Consider the following 21,103-nt stretch of genomic DNA (forward strand, 5'->3'; position numbering starts at 1 on the left):
ATATATATATATATATATAGTTAAATTTAGCAGTTTGAAAAAGATGACTAATGCCCTGCTTTAACTTAAATATAACAGTCGGGGCTTCCCTAATGGCACAGTGGTTGAGAGTCCGCCTGCCGATGCAGGGGACACGGGTTCGTGCCCAGGTCTGGGAAGATCCCACATGCCGTGGAGAGGCTAGGCCCGTGAGCCATGGCCGCTGAGCCTGTGCGTCCGGAGCCTGTGCTCTGCAGCGGGAGAGGCCACAACAGTGAGAGGCCCGCGTACCACAAAAAAAAAAAAAAAAAAAAAAAACAGTCAAAGAAAAAAGCACATAGCAAATCCTTGTGTCAACCCTGCACCTACCAGATAGTTCCTGGGTTTTCCTCCTTAATGAGCACTTGATGATTGATCACTAATCAGTTTGAGAGCTAATTAAAGTCACTAGAGTGATAGATACCCCAGTTTAAGACTCATCAGTATAATAGTACATTAGAGTATACAGGCATTGTTCATTTCTAGATATTTTCTGTGCAGCAAAGCAGATGCGTTATGGCCTCAGAGCCCATGGAAAATTCTAGGAGGAATCTTATGTCCTCGGCATAGCATGGTATACTGTTTGCTGCCTCAATCAACAGAAGCAGGAGATAATTAGTATAATTTGTTGTTAATGGGTTTTTCCTTTTGATTAAAATTTATCTGCCATCTACCCTGACACTGAAAAAAATCAGCCTCTTTAGCAAGTGAGAAGTATATTTTATATATATGTATTTCCCCAAACAGTAAATACTTGTGATACTTAGTTGTTGAAATCATGGACTCATAGAATTTTAGAGTTGGAAAAGGCCTGAGCGATTACATGGTCCAGCCACGTCCTTTATAGGTGAGAACGCTCTGGGCCAGCAGGGTTAGACAGAGCCTTGCCACAAGGTCACAGTCAAGGCCTGGCAGACTGAGGGTTCACACGCTTGGATATTTAGGACCTGAAAGCTCCTTCCACTATCACAGGCTCTTGTAGGTTCTTGTTGAAGATGGAGAAGAAAATAGTAAATCTCCAACAGAAAACAAAACATGAATGACAGTCCGGATGCTCTTTTCATATAGACTGCTAGATGCCATCCTATGTTATTTCCTCTGAGCATCATCACATATTCTCCATTTCAGGGGATGTATTAAAATTCTCATGGAAAGAGGCCTTTTAGTTACATGATCAGTTTTTCTATGGTCAAACCTCTAGTTTGTGCTTTTTCTTTCATTCCACAGTTTTCAAAGTGTTTGAGGTTCATAGTTTTATTTGATTGGTTCCCTAATTTTGGTCCTGTCAGGAGACCTCATGTTACCATCTCTAATAGATGAAACTTACACTGAGGGTCAGAAAGACTGAGGTTACAGAACTATTTTGCAGCAAAGCTAGGACCAAACTCCAGGTCTGTTGGATTTTATAGACCTACAAAATGCTGCTCTTTGTAATTACTCCTGAAACAAAACCTTTAACACCACACTGAACAGAACAGAATTATTTGGGGGACTTGCATTAGCCTTACTTTCTCCCTTTGCATATGTGTTCTCTGTTTTTCCCTTTGTTTTTTTTTTTTTTTTTGCGGTACGCGGGCCTCTCACTGCCGTGGCCTCTCCCGTTGCGGAGCACAGGCTCTGGACATGCAGGCTCAACGGCCATGGCTCACGGGCCCAGCTGCTCCGTGGCATGTGGGATCTTCCCGGACTGGGGCACGAACCCGCGTCCCCTGCATCGGCAGGCGGACTCTCAACCACTGCGCCACCAGGGAAGCCCCTTCCCTTTGTTTTGTTTATTCTCTGTATCTCTGTTGCCCTGTCATTTGGGTGGTTAGCAGCCAGCAGGGTCCGGAGTCCCAGACAATGCCTTTTGTTCAAAGCATTTGTTTGGATTATAAATATAATTCGATGATAAACTCATACTGTTTTACTGATTTCATTTCAGTGGAGCCACAACATACCTCAAGTTTTCTTTGATAAACTAGCTATAAAGACGGGATCTCATGCTATTCAATCGTTCATCTTGAACTATCTGCTCATTTCTAAAGCGCTTTGCTAAAATTCTTCCCATACACATAAATGGAAGTATCACTTCTTTCCTTTCCTTTACCTCTGTTGGAAATGATAGTCTTTCCAGTCATGGAGAAATCATTACCTATTATTAAAAGGAAATCTTTTGTGGTAATTTTTTCAAATAGCAATAGCTGACATTTACTGTGCACTTATTACATGTCAAGCTCTTTTTTCTGTGCTCTTTACATGTCATGACACATCTAACCCTTCCAACTACCCTATGCATGCAGTGAGTAAGAATGTTATGCCCATTTTACAGTGAAGAAATGAAGGCACAGAAAGGTTAAGTTACTTGCTGAAGATCACACAGCAAGTGCAGAGGCAGGATTTGAGCCCAAGCAGTCTGTTCTGTGGGTCTAAGCCCTTAACTGCCAGTATACTACCTCTCAAAGTGAGTTCTATAAATGTTACTTTTCAAATATAATTAAGTTTTGTGAATTCTGCTTTCATTGACTTATAGTGAACCATACAAGCCTGGGGAAAGGAAGTGGGAAAGTTCATCATTGTAACAGTCCTATTGACCGCTCATTACCTCGGGTATCAGCAGCTTTTCCAGCCCTGATGCCACAAATGAGAATAAAATATACTGATAAGTGTCCCTCACAGGCCTTAAGTGGGAGATGGGGCATTGGGGTGGGAACTGAGATCCATTGTGGGCATTGACTGAGTAGCATTCATGTTGTGGGTGGGATTCTCCTGTCTTTACATCTGTATATAAATAATAAAAAAAATAAATAAAATATATCCCCCCTCCCACCCCAACTTTCTCTCCAGGTGAGCTCCCAGACTTAAATCGAAGCTGATTAAAAGGAAGCCTAGGAGTCTTCTCCACCTGACTTGCACTCAGCCTACCCACCCTGAAGTCCGTGGGTGCTTCCCTCCCCACCTCCTATTTGTCTTCAGTAAGAGTAGGCCTGCCTTTGTGTCTTTACCGGGTAGGGACTGTGTCTTTCATCTCTAGCTTCAGAGCCTAGCACAGTGCCTGGCTTACAGATACTCAGTAGCTGTTTGGTGGATGAGTAAATGCAGATCAGTATGCACTGCTCCCTGAAACCTGGGTAATTTTCCAGTAAATTACACTTAATTTTCCAGTAACTGTCAGCATACATCAAAAAGGGTGCTAATGATGAGATGAACATTGCAGAGAGGCTAGAAGCCTTCCTAAGTGTGACTTCAGGTGGTGTGTTTTATGAACACGTAGGTATCTATGCCATCAACTCCTGGGTCCTCGTCACTGGTATGTTAGATTAGTTTTTAAGAGGTTTTGGCTGTCCCGAGTTGTCATATGAAACAGCAGGAGAGGCCTCCGTCAGGTCTGCTTTTGCTGTACTCAGTTCTCCAGCTGCTTTGTCTTTGGGAGGCACTGGCCTGCACCTCTCTGCTTAGAGCCAGAACGTGAAGCCAGTTAGTCTGGCCGCGGAGCCTGTGTACTCGCTCCTACATCATACCTTAGAAACTGTCAAGAAAGAGAACTGCCCACCCTGTTCCTGTGCTTCCCAGGCATTGCATCACTTAATCCCAATTTCACCTCAGAGGAACTGGGGCTCAGGAAAGTTAAGACACTTGCCCAGCTGATACGCGTAGCACGAGAACTCAAATCCAGGTCTGCCTGGCTCTGTATTCGTCGCCAAGGTTGGCTCAGTATACTAAAGGGCGGGAAAGCTCAAGGTTGCTGGTGTAAAGATCGCAGCATGCAGTGTTATGATGCTGTCTGAAAAGTAGCTCCTGCCCACTGCCCCTATTTAAACTAAGCTCCAGGGACACAGCTTGGCTCAGCAGAGACTATAGTCTACACAGAGGCTGTGTGAGCCCCTGAAGGAGCCAAGCTTACAGCACAGCTCCTGGGGCTCAGCCTAGGGTGGCCCGGGAGCCCTGCCTTCCCCATGAACCTGAGAGCTTCGTGGGAATGGACTTCCAAGGTGGTGGTCCTACCCTGATGGTTTTGTTAATCTGGCACCGGCAGAAACTCGGTTACAGTTAGAGCCCTCTCCTGTATTGATTATAGAAAAGAGATCTTTCTCTTAGGTTGTTGGTATTTAAGGAGACCTAAAGAATGTAGTTTCTCAGGAGAGCTTTTTGTGATTGATGGATTTAGTAAAACAGCAGGCTGTGTGTGGAATTAGGAAATACTGTCACTAACATACTGCTTTTTACCAGCCCACCCGCCAACCACAGCACCCTTTTTTTCTGAGATGCCATAAATCCCAGTGCTAACTGTATTTCACAGATGATTTAGAAATGTTTGCCATCCCGTCAGTCCTGTCCCAGGTATTTATTGGTGGTACTATTTTGGGTGCCAGGGCTGGAGAGGAACAATGCTAGTCACATAGTATTTGTTAAATGAATAAATGAATGGGCAAGCTGAATATAAAAGGATTCCTGTCCTTCATTTGTTTCTCACCAGATGCCTATTTTACTCCTCCTGTATATAAGGCAATATTAAGGACCTGGAGTTGCCTAAAATATTATTGGTGGCCTCACTGAACTTACAGGACAATCCATGATACTGAGTGGTACACAGATATCTGTAACACACGGCACAGAGTCTGAAGTGCTATCAGTAAGTAGGTCTTGGAGGTCGGAAGAACAAGACCACTCTGGCTGGGGACCCAGGGAACACTTAGCAATAGGTGAGCTTTGACCTTGCCCTGGAGGGTGAGTCAAAATGGTAACAGCAGGGGATGCTGGGGGAGGGCATCCCAGGCAGTGGGATTGGATTGTCTTGGGAAGAGGCCACGGAGGCAGGAAAGTACAAATTTTGAGGAGGGAGTTAAGTGATTGACTCAGTAGTATACAGAGTGCTGCTTGGGCTGGTGTTGGGAGCAGAGCGTGAGAGCATTTGAACTCCGTGGTGGAGGGGGTCGTGTCAAGTTTAAGAAAAGGTCAGAGAGAGTGAGAACAGAGAAAAGGCCCTGGAGCTGTCATTCTGGATTCTCCTTCCTCCTTTCCATTCCCTCTTCTTCATGCTAAATCAGGTCGCTTCACACCCTAAACCATCCTGCCTATCTTCACCGAATTACTGCTGAGGTACTGCTTTGACCATACTGTTCACACCTCTGTGGATTCACCAACCCCCTTCAGAGTAAATTCTATACTACTTAGTTGGGGTTTCAAGGCTCTCCTCATGTGGCCCAGTCTTATTCTTCAGCTCCGTTACCCCATCATCCACTACCCTGGACCTTCTCCATCGTCTTGGTCTCCTCATGCCCACCTCACCTGTGTGGGTCGCCTACCCCATTACATCTTTCCTGATACTGTCCTCTCAGCCCAAATGCCCTCTCACTTCATCAGTGTCCATGAGAATCTCCAAGGCCCATTTTTTAAATTCTAAAAACTTAAACTCTTAGAAGATGGAAACCAAGTCTTTATTTTTATACCCATCAGTGCCTTACAGGTGCTAAACACCAAGCAAATGTTGAATGAATAAATAATTATCTTTCATTCCTTCTTTTCCTCCATTCCTAAATATGACCAAGAGTAACTATATCCCCCAGATAAAGAGGCCTTCCATTTGTATAATGCATTAGACCTTCTGAAGGTCACGGCATAGCAGTCCAGAGCACTGAATCTGGAGCCAGACTGCTGGGGTACTACCCATTGCTTTGCCGATTATCAGCTGTGTGACCTTCAGCAAGTTACTTAACCTCTCTGTGCCTCACTTTTCTCGTCTGTAATACGGGGAGAATAAAGGTACCTACCTCATAAGCATTTTTAGAAGGATTAAATAAGCTATTATTGGGCTGTCCAAAAAGTTCGTTTGGGTTTTGCCGTAACATCTTATGGGAAAACCCAAATGACCTTTTTGGCCAACCCAGTATTTGTAAAATGCTTAGAACAATGTCTGGCATGTAGTAGGAATTATATAATGTTTGTTTAGCTAAATAGATACACATTACATATATCTCCATATATATATATATGTATATATATATATTAATGGTATAGATTATATACATATATATACACACATATGTAGTAAGTACTCAGTAAAGGTACAGTTGTGCCCACACACAGGGACCATGTACAATTGGGTATCCACAACAACCTTGTAAGGTGAGCAGAAGTGTTAAATGACTCTCCACACCTCGTAACTGGTAGATCCATTCCTGGAACCATGTCTTCTAACTTCTGAGCCAGAAGTCAAAAAGTAGAATTTATACCCTTGATCGACTGATCTCCAACACATGGATGGTTTTCAGATACACCATGACTTCTTGACACTGAATATTGAAATTTACTATAGATACTTTAATTACTTTGATTTAAAGTACAAGAGTAGTGTCAGATCCATTATATAGGGTCTGTCAGTAAGAAATATACAGTTTCTGTATAGGATTTCACATGAGGTGAGAGGTACATGAGGTAAAGAGAGATTGGTAAGGGCAGAGGATCTGAACAAAGTCCAGCTTAATATTCCCTTTATTCTGACATCAATGATTTGCTAATACTCTGGCAATAGTCAAGTGTCACAAAGAAATCCATGATGTGGTCACTTTCTACTTGACTATATTCTTCTTGCAGTTGAAGACAGAGCAGGGAAGATAAATTGAGCATGTTCAATGGAGAATTATGCCTGAGGTTTTAGTAGAAAAGAATTCAAATAGGAAAATATGCTATTGGAGTACATTTAAATGGATATATACCTATCATGTCATTTGGTATGCAAAGGCTTGTGTTTGCATTAAGCTGATGGAGAAGCTGTTATTTTCTTTGCAGTATATATTCAAAAGCTTTCTTTTACTTCTCTGAAAAAGAGAGAACTGTCTGTTATTTTAAATACAAAACACATTTAACTTCTGTCAACAGCTTACATTTTAAATAATGCAGTTTGTACTGGCATTCATTGTCTGCAATTAGAGTTCTCGAGAAGCTTTTAGTTTTTTCTCTCCAACTTTTAAAATTCATTCATTGTAACTGTTGACATTTTGGAGAACAGTGGAAACCCTAAGTCAAATTGGAAAAACGGAACAAAGACATTACCTTTCTGGAAATTACATTGAACCCGGTGGAGAATCCTCAGCTATTGTGCTGAAGCACATTGTGATGAAATATTTATACCCTCTTCTTGCTAGTGTTAGGTCAGACTCAAACGTTTTCCTTTTAACCCAGCCTACTTAACCAGAAACATCATGCTAGCAGCCAGCTCAGAATCCTTAGTGCCTAAAGCTTAGTTTGTGCAAATTACCTGCTTACAGTAGGCCTCAGCATCTTAGTAAAGCAAGAGTCAGGAGTTCAGGTCTTTTCTTCAGGATGTATTTAAAAGCAAGATTTCTCAGTCTGGGATGCCTTTTCATCCAACTATGACGGGAGGCACGTGTTCTCATTTCTTCCTTCCTGTCAACTAGCAAGAAGACAGCCGAGCATCTGTGTGTCTGTGTGTGTGTGTGCGTGTGTCTGTGAGTGTGTGAGAGATTGGTTTTTTTCACCCTCTCATTTAAAGATGTAACTGGAACCAGGACCCAGACAGCCTGTGGGTTTGCTTCAGGCGGGGAATATAAACAGAGCCAAGCCTAGAAATGCCAGGTGTGCAGTAGATTCATTGACCTCGTTGTTTGCCCAGCTGCACGGGGACTCCCATTTCATTCCCCAGCTGCTTCCTAATGCTGTCTTATTTTTCTTTCAAACTGGAGTAGCCAACCAAACCACACCCCCAGACAGATTTGATAATTACTAAGAAGAGACAACTTTGCGGTTACACACAGCTCACAGAAAGCCGCCATGACTTTGTAGTTTGGCCCGCACTTTGTTCTTGTTCAGCAGTGCCTTTGACGTAATTAGCTAGCTTATGATTTTAAGGAAAGGCATCATCAGATTTTATGAAAAGTAAAGCTCTTCATTAACCCTGTGTTTTACTCTTTAAAATAGTCATCTTAAGAGTGTGTATTAAGTTGAACCATAAGTGCTGATTTTCTACCTTTTTCATATAACCTACAAAAAACAGCAATTTGGTTCAACCTAAATAAATATATTTATTCCAGTGTTGCTTCCAGTCTTCAAACTATTTTAAAACTCATCTTTTGAAATGAGAAAAATCAAGTTCCTTACTTTAAAACATTACATCAATCTCTTTAACACAACTATTCCTTAGTTATAAAATTGGCTCTGAATAACAGTTATTTACAGATGAAATAAAATCCATTTTATGTGGAGGAGAATTTGACATAATTTTTGAGAATGTGCCGGTACTGATTACTTGGGTGCTGAGTTCTGGTACCTGAAGGAACCCTGAGACATCAGTTGGCATCGGAGTCATCACACCTTTAAATTTTTCTAAATTAAAGAATATTTAATTGAGGATTGATTATATATTTACAATATATATGGAAAGGATACATTACAGAATTTCACCTCCTGTATATTCCTAAATCTATCAAAATGCAAATTACCTGTATCATTTCTAAGAGAAGAAACAAGCTTTATTTATAAAAAAGCAAGAAGTTGAAATATTCTAAAATGTTCAACAGTAGGGAATTAGTTAAATAAGTTACAGCACAGTCATATAAAGAAATATACAGCCCTTAAAATTATGTTTTACAAGACTATTTTGTGGTATAGGAAAATGTTGATATTTTTGAGTGGAAAAGGACATAGGAGATTAAAAATTGTAAATATAGTATGATCCAGATTTTTTAAAAGGAGAAATGATATGTGTCATTTTAAAATGAACAAGTGTGTGTGTGTGTGTGTATTTTCATAGGAAAAAGACTGGATAGCTGTATACCAAAGTCTTATGCTTTTTATTTTCTACTTGCTTTATATTTTACTTTCTTTTTTGTATCGTGTTTTCTACATTGAACATAAAGTATTACTTTGTGCTCATAAAAAGTTTTCTTTTTAACTACAACTATATATGAACCTTATATTTACATTTTGTATTTTGACAAGTACATTTTAAGCAATAAAGTCCCTTTAGTAAGGGCTATATATTTATTTGGAGTTTTTTATAATTCCAAGGTTTGACTAAAATTTACCCATGCATAAGGGTTTATTCTTCAAATTAATAATGCAGAGGAGATTTTAGAGAAACACTTTTAAGTTTGAGGGAACTTTTTAAGTACACTGAAAGCACACACAAGACTCTGTAAATCATTTTTTTCATCACAGCCTGTCCCTAAGTGCCTCTTCCTGGCAGGTGAATTTGCATATTTCTGTTTGCTTTATGTAGAAGGAATAGTATATACTTTATTTTACTAACAATCTGGCTCTCTGCCAGTTGAAAGGTGATATCTTTAACATATCATGTCGTATAATGGTTTCCATTCACTTTCTAAGTTACAGACAGACATCTTTTAACAATGTGGGTCACATTTTCACAGGTGATGAAAACATACCATATGTATCATGCAGAGAGCATCAGCGCAGAGAGCAAGCTGAAAGAGGCTGAGAAACAAGAAGAGAAGCAAATTGGCAGATCCAGTGACCCAGTCTTTCATATCAGACTGGAAGAGAGACATCAGCGGCGAAGCTCTGTGAAGAAAATTGAAAAAATGAAGGAAAAAGTAAGTAAAAGACTGCAGAGCCTTTCTGTCCTCACTGGAGGTGACAAACCTAGGAACACTGATGCAACAGCTGATAGACACACATTGTAAATTGCTGTGAAGTGACATGCATTTCCTCCCACGGGAATGAAAAAATGTGTTAGAAACATAAAAATCATGTAATAACAGCTGGACCTCATTTAGTGGTGAATGCCAAGTATCCAATACACAATGTAGAGAACTTTGAATATTAACAAAGAGATTTCATTGCAAATGGGCCTGGCGCCCGTATACGTTGTTGTTTTTCCTCATCGCTGGGTAATTTTCATTTATTTAATTCAGATTCGAAATGTACTTTTCTCAAAGGACTTCGAAGGTCATTTGTATATGTTGAATAAATTGTTTAGATGAATAGAAATTCATGTGTGTTTCCCTGTCTTGTTTTAAAATGACTTTATTGTTTTCCCCAATGCCTGGATCTTCTTCATTTCCAGAGACAAGCAAAGTATTCGGAAAACAAGCTAAAGTCGATTAAGGCACGGAATGAATATCTCCTAACCCTTGAAGCAACCAATGCCTCAGTTTTCAAGTATTATATTCATGATCTTTCAGATTTAATTGATGTAAGTACTCGAAGTTTTTATACTTTCCATACCAAGATGGAATTAGCAGTAATCTCATTTCCTTGATTCTAAAACACCATCATTTATTAAAACAATGTTGTTTTATGTAATTGTCAGGAAAAAAACGCTGCCAATTAAACTACACAGAATACTAAGACACAATAAATTGTAAGATGCATGTGAAACACTGTGCATCCTAAAACCACTGAAAAACGAATTATGAAGTTCTATGAAGCTGTGAGTATCTGGAAGACTCAGCTAGGAAGGGGGTCCAGGCATTTTCAAATGATGCAGTGGCACAGCCCTAACTGTGTTCATTGATTCGAAATATATTTATTGGACCCCTACTATTGTGAGATGCTGAGGCTCTGTGAAGCCATAGATAAACAGTTCTTACCCCGTGGAATTTAAAGTGGAAAAAAAAAAATGTTAAGCAAATGACGACACAAATGATTGCTTTATGACAGTTGTGATAAATACTGTGAAGCAAAATAGGATACACAGAAACCACTTTTATTATCTAACTCTCTTTACTTTTATAAGATATGATATAAAAAAAGCGCTAATCGGGCTCATTTAGAACACGCCAAGTATATGTCTACTATTTTATTTGTGCAGTGTTTACTGCCATTATTCCCCAACTTTGACCCTCAGCGTCACTCATTCTTTCATTCAGAAATCATCCACCGAGTAGCCCAGTCATTGTGCTAATACTGTAGGAGATGGCAAAAATAAAACAGACAAAAATCCTGGGTCCAAAAACGCCAAGATCTGCAAATAGAAGATAAAAAGTGATGTTCCGTAAGGAAAACACAGATGAAGTGTGAAGTTCAGAGAGTTATCTGCGGGAATTTTACTTGTATACTGCTTTGCAGTGATTGAATTCAACAGTTAGATGATAATATAAGATTATTTTCTATGGCTTATAGTGTCTGTCATAATTTAGTCATATAGTAGGTTAAAACAACTATTTTTATGGTGCATTAAGTCTCAGATATTTAGCGATTATTTTAGAGCCACAGTTGGGGACTTTTACAAAAGAATTGCTAAGAATTGTTACAAAAGATTTTTTAGTTCATTAACACTCTGATGTGACTTTTTCCTTTTATTTAAGTGTAAAAACAATTTTATCTCATATAATATCATAATTTCTTTATACAAAACCATTTAGTAATAAATAAAACCAGGGAAAACTTTTTTCTCTTTTCCTTTGTTACAAGTATTTCAACCAAGTAAGTAATCACTTAATTGTTTTAAATACAGAAGCTTTAAAAAAAAATTTTTTTTTCTTCTAGCACTCTGATGAAATAAAAGGATTTTTTTCTGCTAGATTGCTGCTAGTTTTCCTGAATAAAAATAAAAAATTTTATGACCCCTGTTTTCAAACTTAGATCTGTAAGGATTCTGCAAAATGAATGGAATATAGAAGAACTAATTCTTGGAACAGCTCTGCTTGCTTTTTTTGTTTAGGGCTTATTTTAGTAGTGATTGGAGTACTTCACTAAACCCAAGCCAATTTAACAAGAGGATAGATAAGTCTCTGTATCTTGAAAAGTGCTTCTTTAATACGTACAAGGTACCAAGTACTATTCTTGATAATGGGGATCCAGCAATGAACAAAACAGAGTGCTCACCTCCATGGAGTTTATGTACTAGTTGGGGAGACAAGCCATAAAAACATTTGCACATATATAATATATGTATGTAATATATGTAATATATTATATGCTTATATATTAAATATTTATATTTAATATGTATATAAGTAGTAACTTATTGTTGTAGTAGTAACAGTGCCATGAAGAAAAATAAAACAGAGCTCTGGGGGTGCTTCTGTTGATGGCATGTCAGAAAAGCCTGATGTTTGAGCAGAGAAGTGAGCTGCAGAGCTATATTTGCTAATGGGGAAGGAATCCCTCATATAGAAGCACTGGCAAGGCTCCAGGTACAGAGGTGGAGGTGTGTTTGGCAAGTTCAAGATGCTCGAGAATAGCAGAGGCCAGTATGGCTGGAGAGGAGCGAGCGAGGAAAAGGTTCTGGGAGAGAAGGAGGGGCAGAAGCCCAATCACTTAGGGGCCTTTGGACAGGGAACTGTCTAAGTTTGGTGTGAAGCCAGTGAAGGGTTTGAAGCAAGGAAGTGACGTCACGTGATTTCCATTTTAAAGACTTACTCTGGCATCGGGGTGGAAAATAGACTGAGGTAGGTGAGGAGGACAAGTGTGAAAAAAGCGAGCTACATCTAGGGTCTTTTGCAATTGTCCAGGCCAGAGATGATGCTGGCTTGGACTGGCATGGTAGCAATAGACCTGTGAGAAGTGGTTGAATTCAAAATATATTGAAAATAAAGCTAAAAGAAAACTGGGGTGGTGGATTTTTAAAAAAAAAGGATAAAAGTGACTCCTAGGGCTTCCCTGGTGGCGCAGTGGTTGAGAGTCTGCCTGCCGATGCAGGGGACACGGGTTCGTGCCCCGGTCCGGGAAGATCCCACATGCCGCGGAGCGGCTGGGCCCGTGAGCCATGGCCGCTGAGCCTGCGCGTCAGGAGCCTGTGCTCCGCAACGGGAGAGGCCACAACAGTGAGAGGCCCGCGTACCGCAAAAAAAAAAAAAGTGACTCCTAGGCTCAGGTCTTGAATAACTAGGTTAATGATGTACGCTTTACTGAGATAGGGACCCTGAAGAGGAGCAATAGTTCTGTTACATGTACTAAGGTTGAGATACCTGTGGGGCACCTGTGTGGAGATGTACAGTAGCGTCCTTGATACCGTTAGTGTATATAGGACAAGAAGAGCATGTCAGGATTATGTGAGGCACCATCATGGTTGTGGATATTTATTGAACTCTTCCTATGTGACAGGCACCTAGGTTTCTAAGCATAATTTCATCTAATCATCATAACCTTGTGAGGTAAATACTATTTTCTCTATTTTATAGATTAAAAGAACTGACGGAGGCTTAGCTAGCTGGGTAACTTGCCAAACATTACACAATTGTTACGTTAGGTTTCAAACTCAGACATTTTAACCTCCAGATCAAAATAATTCTGATATAAATAAATAGTTAAATATGCCAAGTATTTTCAATTTTATTTTTAGAAAGCTGGATTTTTTAAAGATCAGCCTTAAATTTAAAATGTAGATTGAGCGACGGCCGCAGCTGCAGCGGGACAGCCCGCCAGCGGCTCGGGGCGCGTGCGCCGGGAACCTCGAGGGGCGGGCGGGCGCGGCACCCCCTGCCTGGCTGCCAGCGCCCCGGGGAGGCGGCCCGCGACGGAACCAGCAGCATGAGCAGCGGCTACAGCAGCCTGGAGGAAGACGCCGAGAACTTCTTCACCGCCGGGACCTCCTTCTTCAGGAGAGCACCCCAGGGCAAGCCCTGCGCGGGCCAGCAAGCTTCCAAAAGTAAAAATGGACTAAAAAGTGTTGGATTTCCCTGGTGGCGCAGTGGTTAAGAATTCACCTGCCAATGCAGCGGACACAGGTTCAAGCCCTGGTACGGGAAGATCCCACATGCCGCGGAGCAACTTAAGCCTGTGCGCCACAACTACTGAGCCTGCACTCTAGAGCCCGTGAACCACAGCTACTGAGCCTGCATGCCACAACTACTGAAGCCCGTGCGCCTAGAGCCCGTGCTCTGCAGGAAGAGAAGCCACTGCAATGAGAAGCCTGCGCAACGCAGTGAAAGAGTAGCTCCCGCTGGCAGCAACTAGAGAAAGTCCACCCATAGCAATGAAGACCCAACGCAGCCAAAAATAAATAAATAAAATAAAATGTAAACAATTCTCAAATGATACAACTTAAATATGAATTTTAAAAGAAATGTTATACAATTCTAAAAGGATACAACTTAAATATGAATTTTAAAAGAAATGTTATGAAATTGGTATGTTGTCATATTCAAAAGAAATTGAGTACTCTTTTAGTGAAAAGCATGCTTCAAGTTCGTTGACCCACTTTCAAGGCAATCAGAATGTGACTATGTACATTCTAAAATGGCTGCTTATTTTGTAGGAATCCAACTTACATATACGGGGGTGATCTTAAAAACGATTAAGCTTGACCCTTCATGATGAAAAAGAAACGGATTATTATGCAAAGGCACCTAGAATCCTTTATGCTCCTGTGTGAGCCTGTTTAGCAAAATACCTTTTATACTGAGCTAATAATTATTAGAAGGTATAATAATTATTATACCTCTAGTGAGAAAAAGTTAAGGCAACATTTTTAATGCTGTCTTAAGACACTTAATACAGCATCAAAAACATTTTATATGTGAAATGACATGGAAGATACTAAATGTATCTTGATTAAATCAAAGCATTATAAATAGTCAAAGAATTCAAGTTGAGACCTTTTTTATACAGACCTCCAGTTTCTCTTGGCTTCTACTCAAGTCAGTATCTGTCGCCTTTCTTAAAATTTTTCTATCATACATGATGATGAATGGATCTATTGATATAAAAAGGTCATATAAATTTTCCATAGAATTTGTTTTAAAACTAGTCTTATTATAGAAGCACTACATTTACATTGTAGAAATCTAGAAAATACTACAAACGAAAATAAAATGATCACATTCTTACCACCTGAGATCATCACTGTTAAAATGTAGACTTTTTCTGTGTCCACACACACATTTTCAGACCAGAGAGTATGAAATCACATTTTACATATAGCTTTTCAACTCCCTTTTTTCAGTCGTTCATCTCCCATCCTTCCATTTCAGAAAAATTTTATCTCATCTAATAACCACCACATTCCCATTTGTGAACCCCCCCTCCCCAAAATGTTTCTCAGCTGGTATGTCTAGACTAGATCCAATTTAGATCACATGTTGGATCTGTGTGATGTGTCCCTTTAGTCTTTTTTTATCCAGCCAAGTCCCTTGTTAAAGAGACAGTTGTTGAGGAGACAGGAGTTCCTGAGAAAATCTCAGCTTCTCAATTTGTCTGATAATTTGTTGTGTTTTTATTTAGCCCATTTCTCCATCCCTTATATTTCCGACAAAGCAAACACTACATAAAGGCTTTATGGATTCAAGTTAAGCACTTTGCAATGGAATACACCATGGGTGGTATTGCTATGTCTTATGTAGGTATGTAACAACGTATGTTTGGCCCACTGATAGTGTTACTGAAATTGATCACTAGCGTATGGTGATATAGCTCTGATTCCTTCATCATATATAGTTAAGATTTTTCCCTTGCAACAAACTACGGGTATTCTAAAACCTCTTGAATTTGGATTTTATTAAATTGAAAATCTACTAATTTGGAACTAGCAACATCTGGGCAATAATTTACTTTTGGTCAGCAAAATGCCTTCTTAGAGTACAAACTAATAATGTAAATTAAACAGGAATGATAATTTAAGAAAATATTTTCAGGCACTTCAGAGTATAAATTTACATATATATCACTGACACCCTATTTAATGGAATCCTCTTTTGTTAACGACTACAGGTCTAAAAACTAATACTGCAACAATTTGATAGATTAGTTCAAGTCTTTCCTATAGATTTGGAGGTGATCTAATGTTTTTTTTTTTATTTAATAATTCCAATTTTATCTGTTTTAGATAAACTTCACCTTTACCTATCAATGTTAGTTTGGATACTCCAGATACTGAGTTATCTTTAGGGAGAATGGAAGGGGTTGCAATTGGCGGGATTAGAGGACTTATGAAATACCTGTAATATTTTATTTATTTAAAAATATGCAGTTGTCCCTCGTATCCACAGGTAATTGGGTCCAGGAGCATCCTTCAAAATCCAAGGATGCTTAAGTCCTTTAAAGTCAGTCGGTCCTTCATATTCATGGATGTGGAACCTGTGGATATGGAGGGCCGACTGTATATATTTTGCACCTATCTGTAAGTTTGGCATGTTTTATATTTAGAAACGGAAAAAGCAGGGAGTTATAAAAAATGATTAAAACCATGCCTTAGATATTTTAATCTAAATATACCAATGTACTTGAACTTGCTAATCTTTAAATTATTATTTATCTTTTTGTACAGAATTTTGAATAGTCAGTCTTCCTATGTACAACCACACCCACTGTGTATTATCTATGATTTCTACTTTTAAGTTTTTTTTAACACACAAGAAAAAATATTTTGGATATATACAGTGTTTTCACAGTCTTGCACAGTTGGCAATTGTGCCTAATTTGATAACAATTTTGTTTACTCTTAAATCTTCCAACAGCTCCTTTCTCAATTATTTTATCAGTTTATTTAATATTTAATTAAATTATAATAAATATAAATGGCACAGATATTATACAATCAGCTCTTTTTTATATATAAATTTATTTTATTTATTTTTGGTTATGTTGGGTCTTCGTTGCCATGGGTGGACTTTCTCTAGTTGCGGTGAGCAGGGGCTACCCTTTGTTGCAGTGCGCGGGCTTCTCATTGCGGAGGCTTCTCTTGTTGCAGAGCACAGGCTCTAGGCACATGGGTTTCAGTAGTTGTGGCACGTAGGCTCAGTAGTTGCGGCTCGCGGGCTCTACAGCACAGGCTCAGTAGTTGTGGTGCATGGGCTTATTTGCTCCACGGCATGTGGGATCTTCCCAGACCAGGTCTCAAACCCGTGTCTCCTGCATTGGCAGGCGGATCCTTAACCACTGAGCCACCAGGCAAGTCCCTGTACAATCAACTCTTGAAAGCATACAGACTAATTGTTTGAGCAGAAATGTACAGGAGTATTAGAGAGGGCCTATTAACTGTGTATATTCACAGTGGCATTGGTCACTATGCTTTAGAGCAGGAGTTGACAAACTTCCTCTGTAAAAGGCCAGGTAGTAAATATTCTAGGCTTTGTGAGCCTTATAGTGCAGAAGTAGCCATAGTAAGTGAGCAAATGGATATGGTTATGTGGCAGTCAAACTTCATTTATCATATCAGGCCATGGGTTGGATTTTGTTCGCAGGCTGCATAGTTGGCCAGCCTCTGCTTTATAAAATGAACTGAGTATTAGTTAATCCAGAGTGTCACTTAAGCAGAAGATTGTTGAGATGGCTTTTCCTCTGTCTCTGAAGAAAGTTTTAAGTAAATTTTAGTTTGTAGAGTAACAGTCTCTTACTTTGGAATCAGGTGGGAAGTGAACAAAGTTAATTTCACAGTGAGGTTTTTATTATGTCATTCTAAAAAATTAATATGAATTGCAAGTATTGGCCAAAGGAAATTTAATTGGTTTGGGAGAATAAAGGCATAATTATAGGGTAAAATAGATTGTAGTTTTGTAAATAATAGATTTTGTATCTGTTATCATTAAATATTCCCAACATTAAGTGCAGAAGAGACTGTAACTGTTATTCTGTAAAAATTAGGATGTATTACAACAAGAAGAAAAATCATACAGGCAACGAATATATTTGTGATTGAATGCTGAAATTTTCAAGTGATTATGATTTGCTAAGAAAAAAGAGTTGGGGAGAGTACAAGTCTCAATGCTAGGAATCTCTGATCTATAATCATATTCACTAGTCTGTATATCTGAAATTCTTAAACCAACTGGTTTTAAGATTGCAGAACTGGTAATATAACCTCTTTCAGTCCAGTTCCACACCTACCCACCCTCAGAAGGTAGTCAGAGAAACAAAATCCTCAACAGTAAGATTCTATTAGTGCTTTGTCCCTGAGCACCTGCCCCATGATAATAAAGTATCTGTCATCCTTACAGTACAGTTTCACAGTCTCCAATTACTCCCTGTAAACGTTTGCAGGTCACTTTGAAGCTTGAAGGATAAATCTTTGTTACTATTATGGAATATTGCCATAGAAAATCTCCTATTCCAGCTAATTTTCTTGGTAGAGATTTCTGTCATGTGTTTTATTAGCCATTTCTACAGAATAAGATTGAAGTTAGGTTACATTGTATACCGCATGCCATGTTTATTTTATCATCTCTAAATAATCAGCTATCCTTTTGTCTCTAGGGACATATTTTTAATTGAAAAGCATTTTATTCAGAGTTCAGATTTTTCTTAACTAGTTTGACTTTTCCCCCACTACATAATAGTATTAAAATTTATCCACGAAAACCTGCCAAATTTTAATATTGTAGTCTCCATTAGGCCTGAACTCTTATCAGGAAGATTATAAAGAGGTGATGTTAGATGGGTTAGGACAGTGTAGTTATCATGTAAACTGATGTATGCGTGTTTTTATCCCTGCATGGAAGAAAGGGTATTTAAAAACTGAAATGAGTTGGTTGACCGAAGTGGATGGCTTTAAACATTCCTTCCAATGGAGATGCTGTGGGCCTTTGTTAAAGAAACTGCATCCACCTGCCGTATAGGTGCACTTTCTCAGGCTCCAGTGCTCGCTTTTCCATCTTGGCTGTACCTTTGAATGTTGTGAAAGTTGCCTAAGGCGTGATCCTTTGTTTCTTTTTCTCTTGGTCCCTTGCCTTAAATACTCTCTGATGGTTCCTAGATTTTTTTTCACCAGCCTTAATCATATTCCTGGGCTGCAGATTTGCATATCCACTGCCTCCTGGACATCTCTAACCAGATGTCTGTAGACACCTTGAACATTTGCCCCTACTGTCGTCATCCTTCACACATGTAACAACTTTTTCTTATCCATTGTTTACATCTCAGAAAATGGTACCACTTTCCACCCAGTGGCCCAAGCCAAAAACCCAGTTCTCTCATTCCCCACGTATAAACGCATCAGCATATCTTATCATCTCTACGTCCAAAATATCCCAAACCTTGGTATTTCTCACTACTTGCACTCGCAGTCTCTGAGACAAAGCCTCTTCATCTCTTGCCTGCACTTAGGAAGCAACAGCTTCCTAAGATGTCCAACTGAGCACTAAGACCTTCCAATCAATAATTCATTCTCTTCCCAAGCAACCAAAGTATTAAAAAAGATAAATCAGACCTGTAATCCCTATTTAAAACTCTCCATTAGAATAAAATCCAAACTATTCACTAAGACGCTATGTGAACTGGCACCCACCTGCCTCTCAGGGTCATCTCCTGCAACTTTCCCCTTAGTCACCATGCTTCAGGCCTTTCTCTTACCCAGACCCACTAAGCTTTTTCTTGCCTGGGGCCTTTCTCGTTTTTGTCTAGAGCACTCTTTCTTCCGGAGCTTTACAATGCTCCTCCTTTACATTCATGTGACACCCGGCTGCCCTATATAAAAGAGCAATGCCCTTCCCGCAGCACTCCGTGTGCCTCTGGCTTTTTTCTCCATAGCATGTGTCACCTGACCTGTGTTAACTGAGGCCTGGTTTATTGTTCTTTCTCCTCTCTTGTGATTTGATTCAGGGTAGTTACAGAGATTTGGCCTGGGAAAAAAATGAGTCCAGTAGCAGCTCCTCTGAAGGAAATAATTGCCCCTGTGGGTGGGAGCTGTATTAGGCAACAAAAGATTATTCAGCCTACTCATTGGCTCAGGCTATGCAACCTCTGTTCTCCTTCTCCTGTTTCCTACTCTGTATCCATTGGTATCACACCGATGTACCATTTTGACCTTTTCCACGCTAAAGAGAAACTCAAAACAAGTTTGGCTAAATGCTCGGCTGCAGTTAAAGTAGCAGCAAAAATTAAATTGTCAGCTAGGGACCATCAGGAGCCCAGAGGTGAAAGCAGGTGTGTAAAAGTTGCCTGTAATTTCGACATACAGTTCAGTTCCACAAGATGCCTCTGTCTCACAAAATGTGTTTGCGGTATCTTGCCTGAGGTACTGAATAGCTAGAGAAGAAATTAGTGAAGGACAAAGATACTTACACAGGAGAAATCAACTTTTTTCCTTGACATCTACTGTAAAAGCTCTGAGAGTGTCTATTTCTGGTCTTTGAAAGCTACCCATGGTCATGTGAAAGCTGTATTTTGCAGTTCAGTTTGCTTGGGTTGTACTATTTTTCAGAAAGACTGAAAAGAAGGGGCAGACTGAGTCTTTACACAATATCCATGGTTCTGGAATGGTCAAAGCCAAACTTATTAAAAGCCAGGGATAGGACCCACAAGAAAAGATCATGGAAGCTTCTCAGACAGAGGCAGGAGTGATGAAGTTAAGACCGAATACTTCAGGATTTCTTCCCTCTTCATTCTCATGACAACCACTTAATTCTGGACTGACATACAGGCTTGGGGCTGCCCTCCAGCCACTTCCTGGGCTGCCCTGCAAATGACATTGGCTGTTACTGTTCTGGAAGCATGTATGTAGGACTTGTTTTCCATTATGGTAATCCCATCTAGGCCCAAACTTCTACCCCACTAGGGCTTCTCATGTCATGGAGTTTATTTCAAAAAAAAAAAAAAAGTTGTCTCCCGGAACAGCTATGATCCAGTTATACCTGACATCCTGACATTATACCCACCAAGTATACTTGAACCAATCTCTCAGCCTTTGGGACAAGAAAAAGTATTTGTCACTGGCCTCAGTACCTAGATTTCATCTTCATTTTTTTTATACTATTTGTAACACTTTTGCCTAAGGAAATTAGCCTTACTGTGGTGCTACAGACTAATGCCTAGTGGAATCTATCTTGGCAGCTCTTAGGATATTAAAAAAAAAATACAGCCTTCGACTTCTAACAGTCTTTCCTTCCCCAGCTTTAATCCATAATTTAATATATCCATTCAGAGTTTTTCATCCATCAGAACAACACTATTTTGTTTTCATGAAATATTTTATTGGTTTCTTATGTATTTTCATCATTAAATGCACTTGGGCACTTGGGTTATAATTCAACTCTTTGTGTAGAAGCTGGCTCTTCGTGTTGTCATTAATAATTCATAAGCTCCGTAGAATTACTTTAGGCCTTTTAACCAAGTATCTTGAATCCTAACATATCCAGTGTCATTTTAGCTTCCAGTTTAGAAAAAAAAAATGGCTGTGACAGGTCTTGCTGTCTCAGGAGACCTTGAAAAAGAATTTTATTGCTGTTTCTTGTTTCTTTTAAAATTCTGG

At 39.5% G+C, this 21,103-nt stretch overlaps 1 protein-coding gene across 3 annotated transcripts in view; it reads left to right on the plus strand.

Annotated features, from left to right (window-relative positions):
* SRGAP1 (SLIT-ROBO Rho GTPase activating protein 1) overlaps nucleotides 1–21,103 on the plus strand; it is a 279,039-nt gene that overhangs the window by 174,865 nt on the left and 83,071 nt on the right. For all 3 annotated transcript variants that reach the window (XR_003432866.1, XM_027106895.1, XM_027106894.1), the window contains exons 5-6: nucleotides 9,387–9,569; nucleotides 10,043–10,171. Coding sequence is in view for 2 of the 3 variants with exons in the window: in XM_027106895.1 (XP_026962696.1) it covers nucleotides 9,387–9,569; nucleotides 10,043–10,171 (312 nt within the window). In the remaining variant the exon portion in view is untranslated. The remainder of the gene's footprint in view (nucleotides 1–9,386; nucleotides 9,570–10,042; nucleotides 10,172–21,103) is intronic.

Source organism: Aethalodelphis obliquidens, unplaced genomic scaffold (genome assembly GCF_003676395.1).
Source record: "Aethalodelphis obliquidens isolate GAN/ISIS:26980383/991018 unplaced genomic scaffold, ASM367639v1 scaffold8, whole genome shotgun sequence".
Lineage (NCBI taxonomy): Eukaryota > Metazoa > Chordata > Mammalia > Artiodactyla > Delphinidae > Aethalodelphis > Aethalodelphis obliquidens.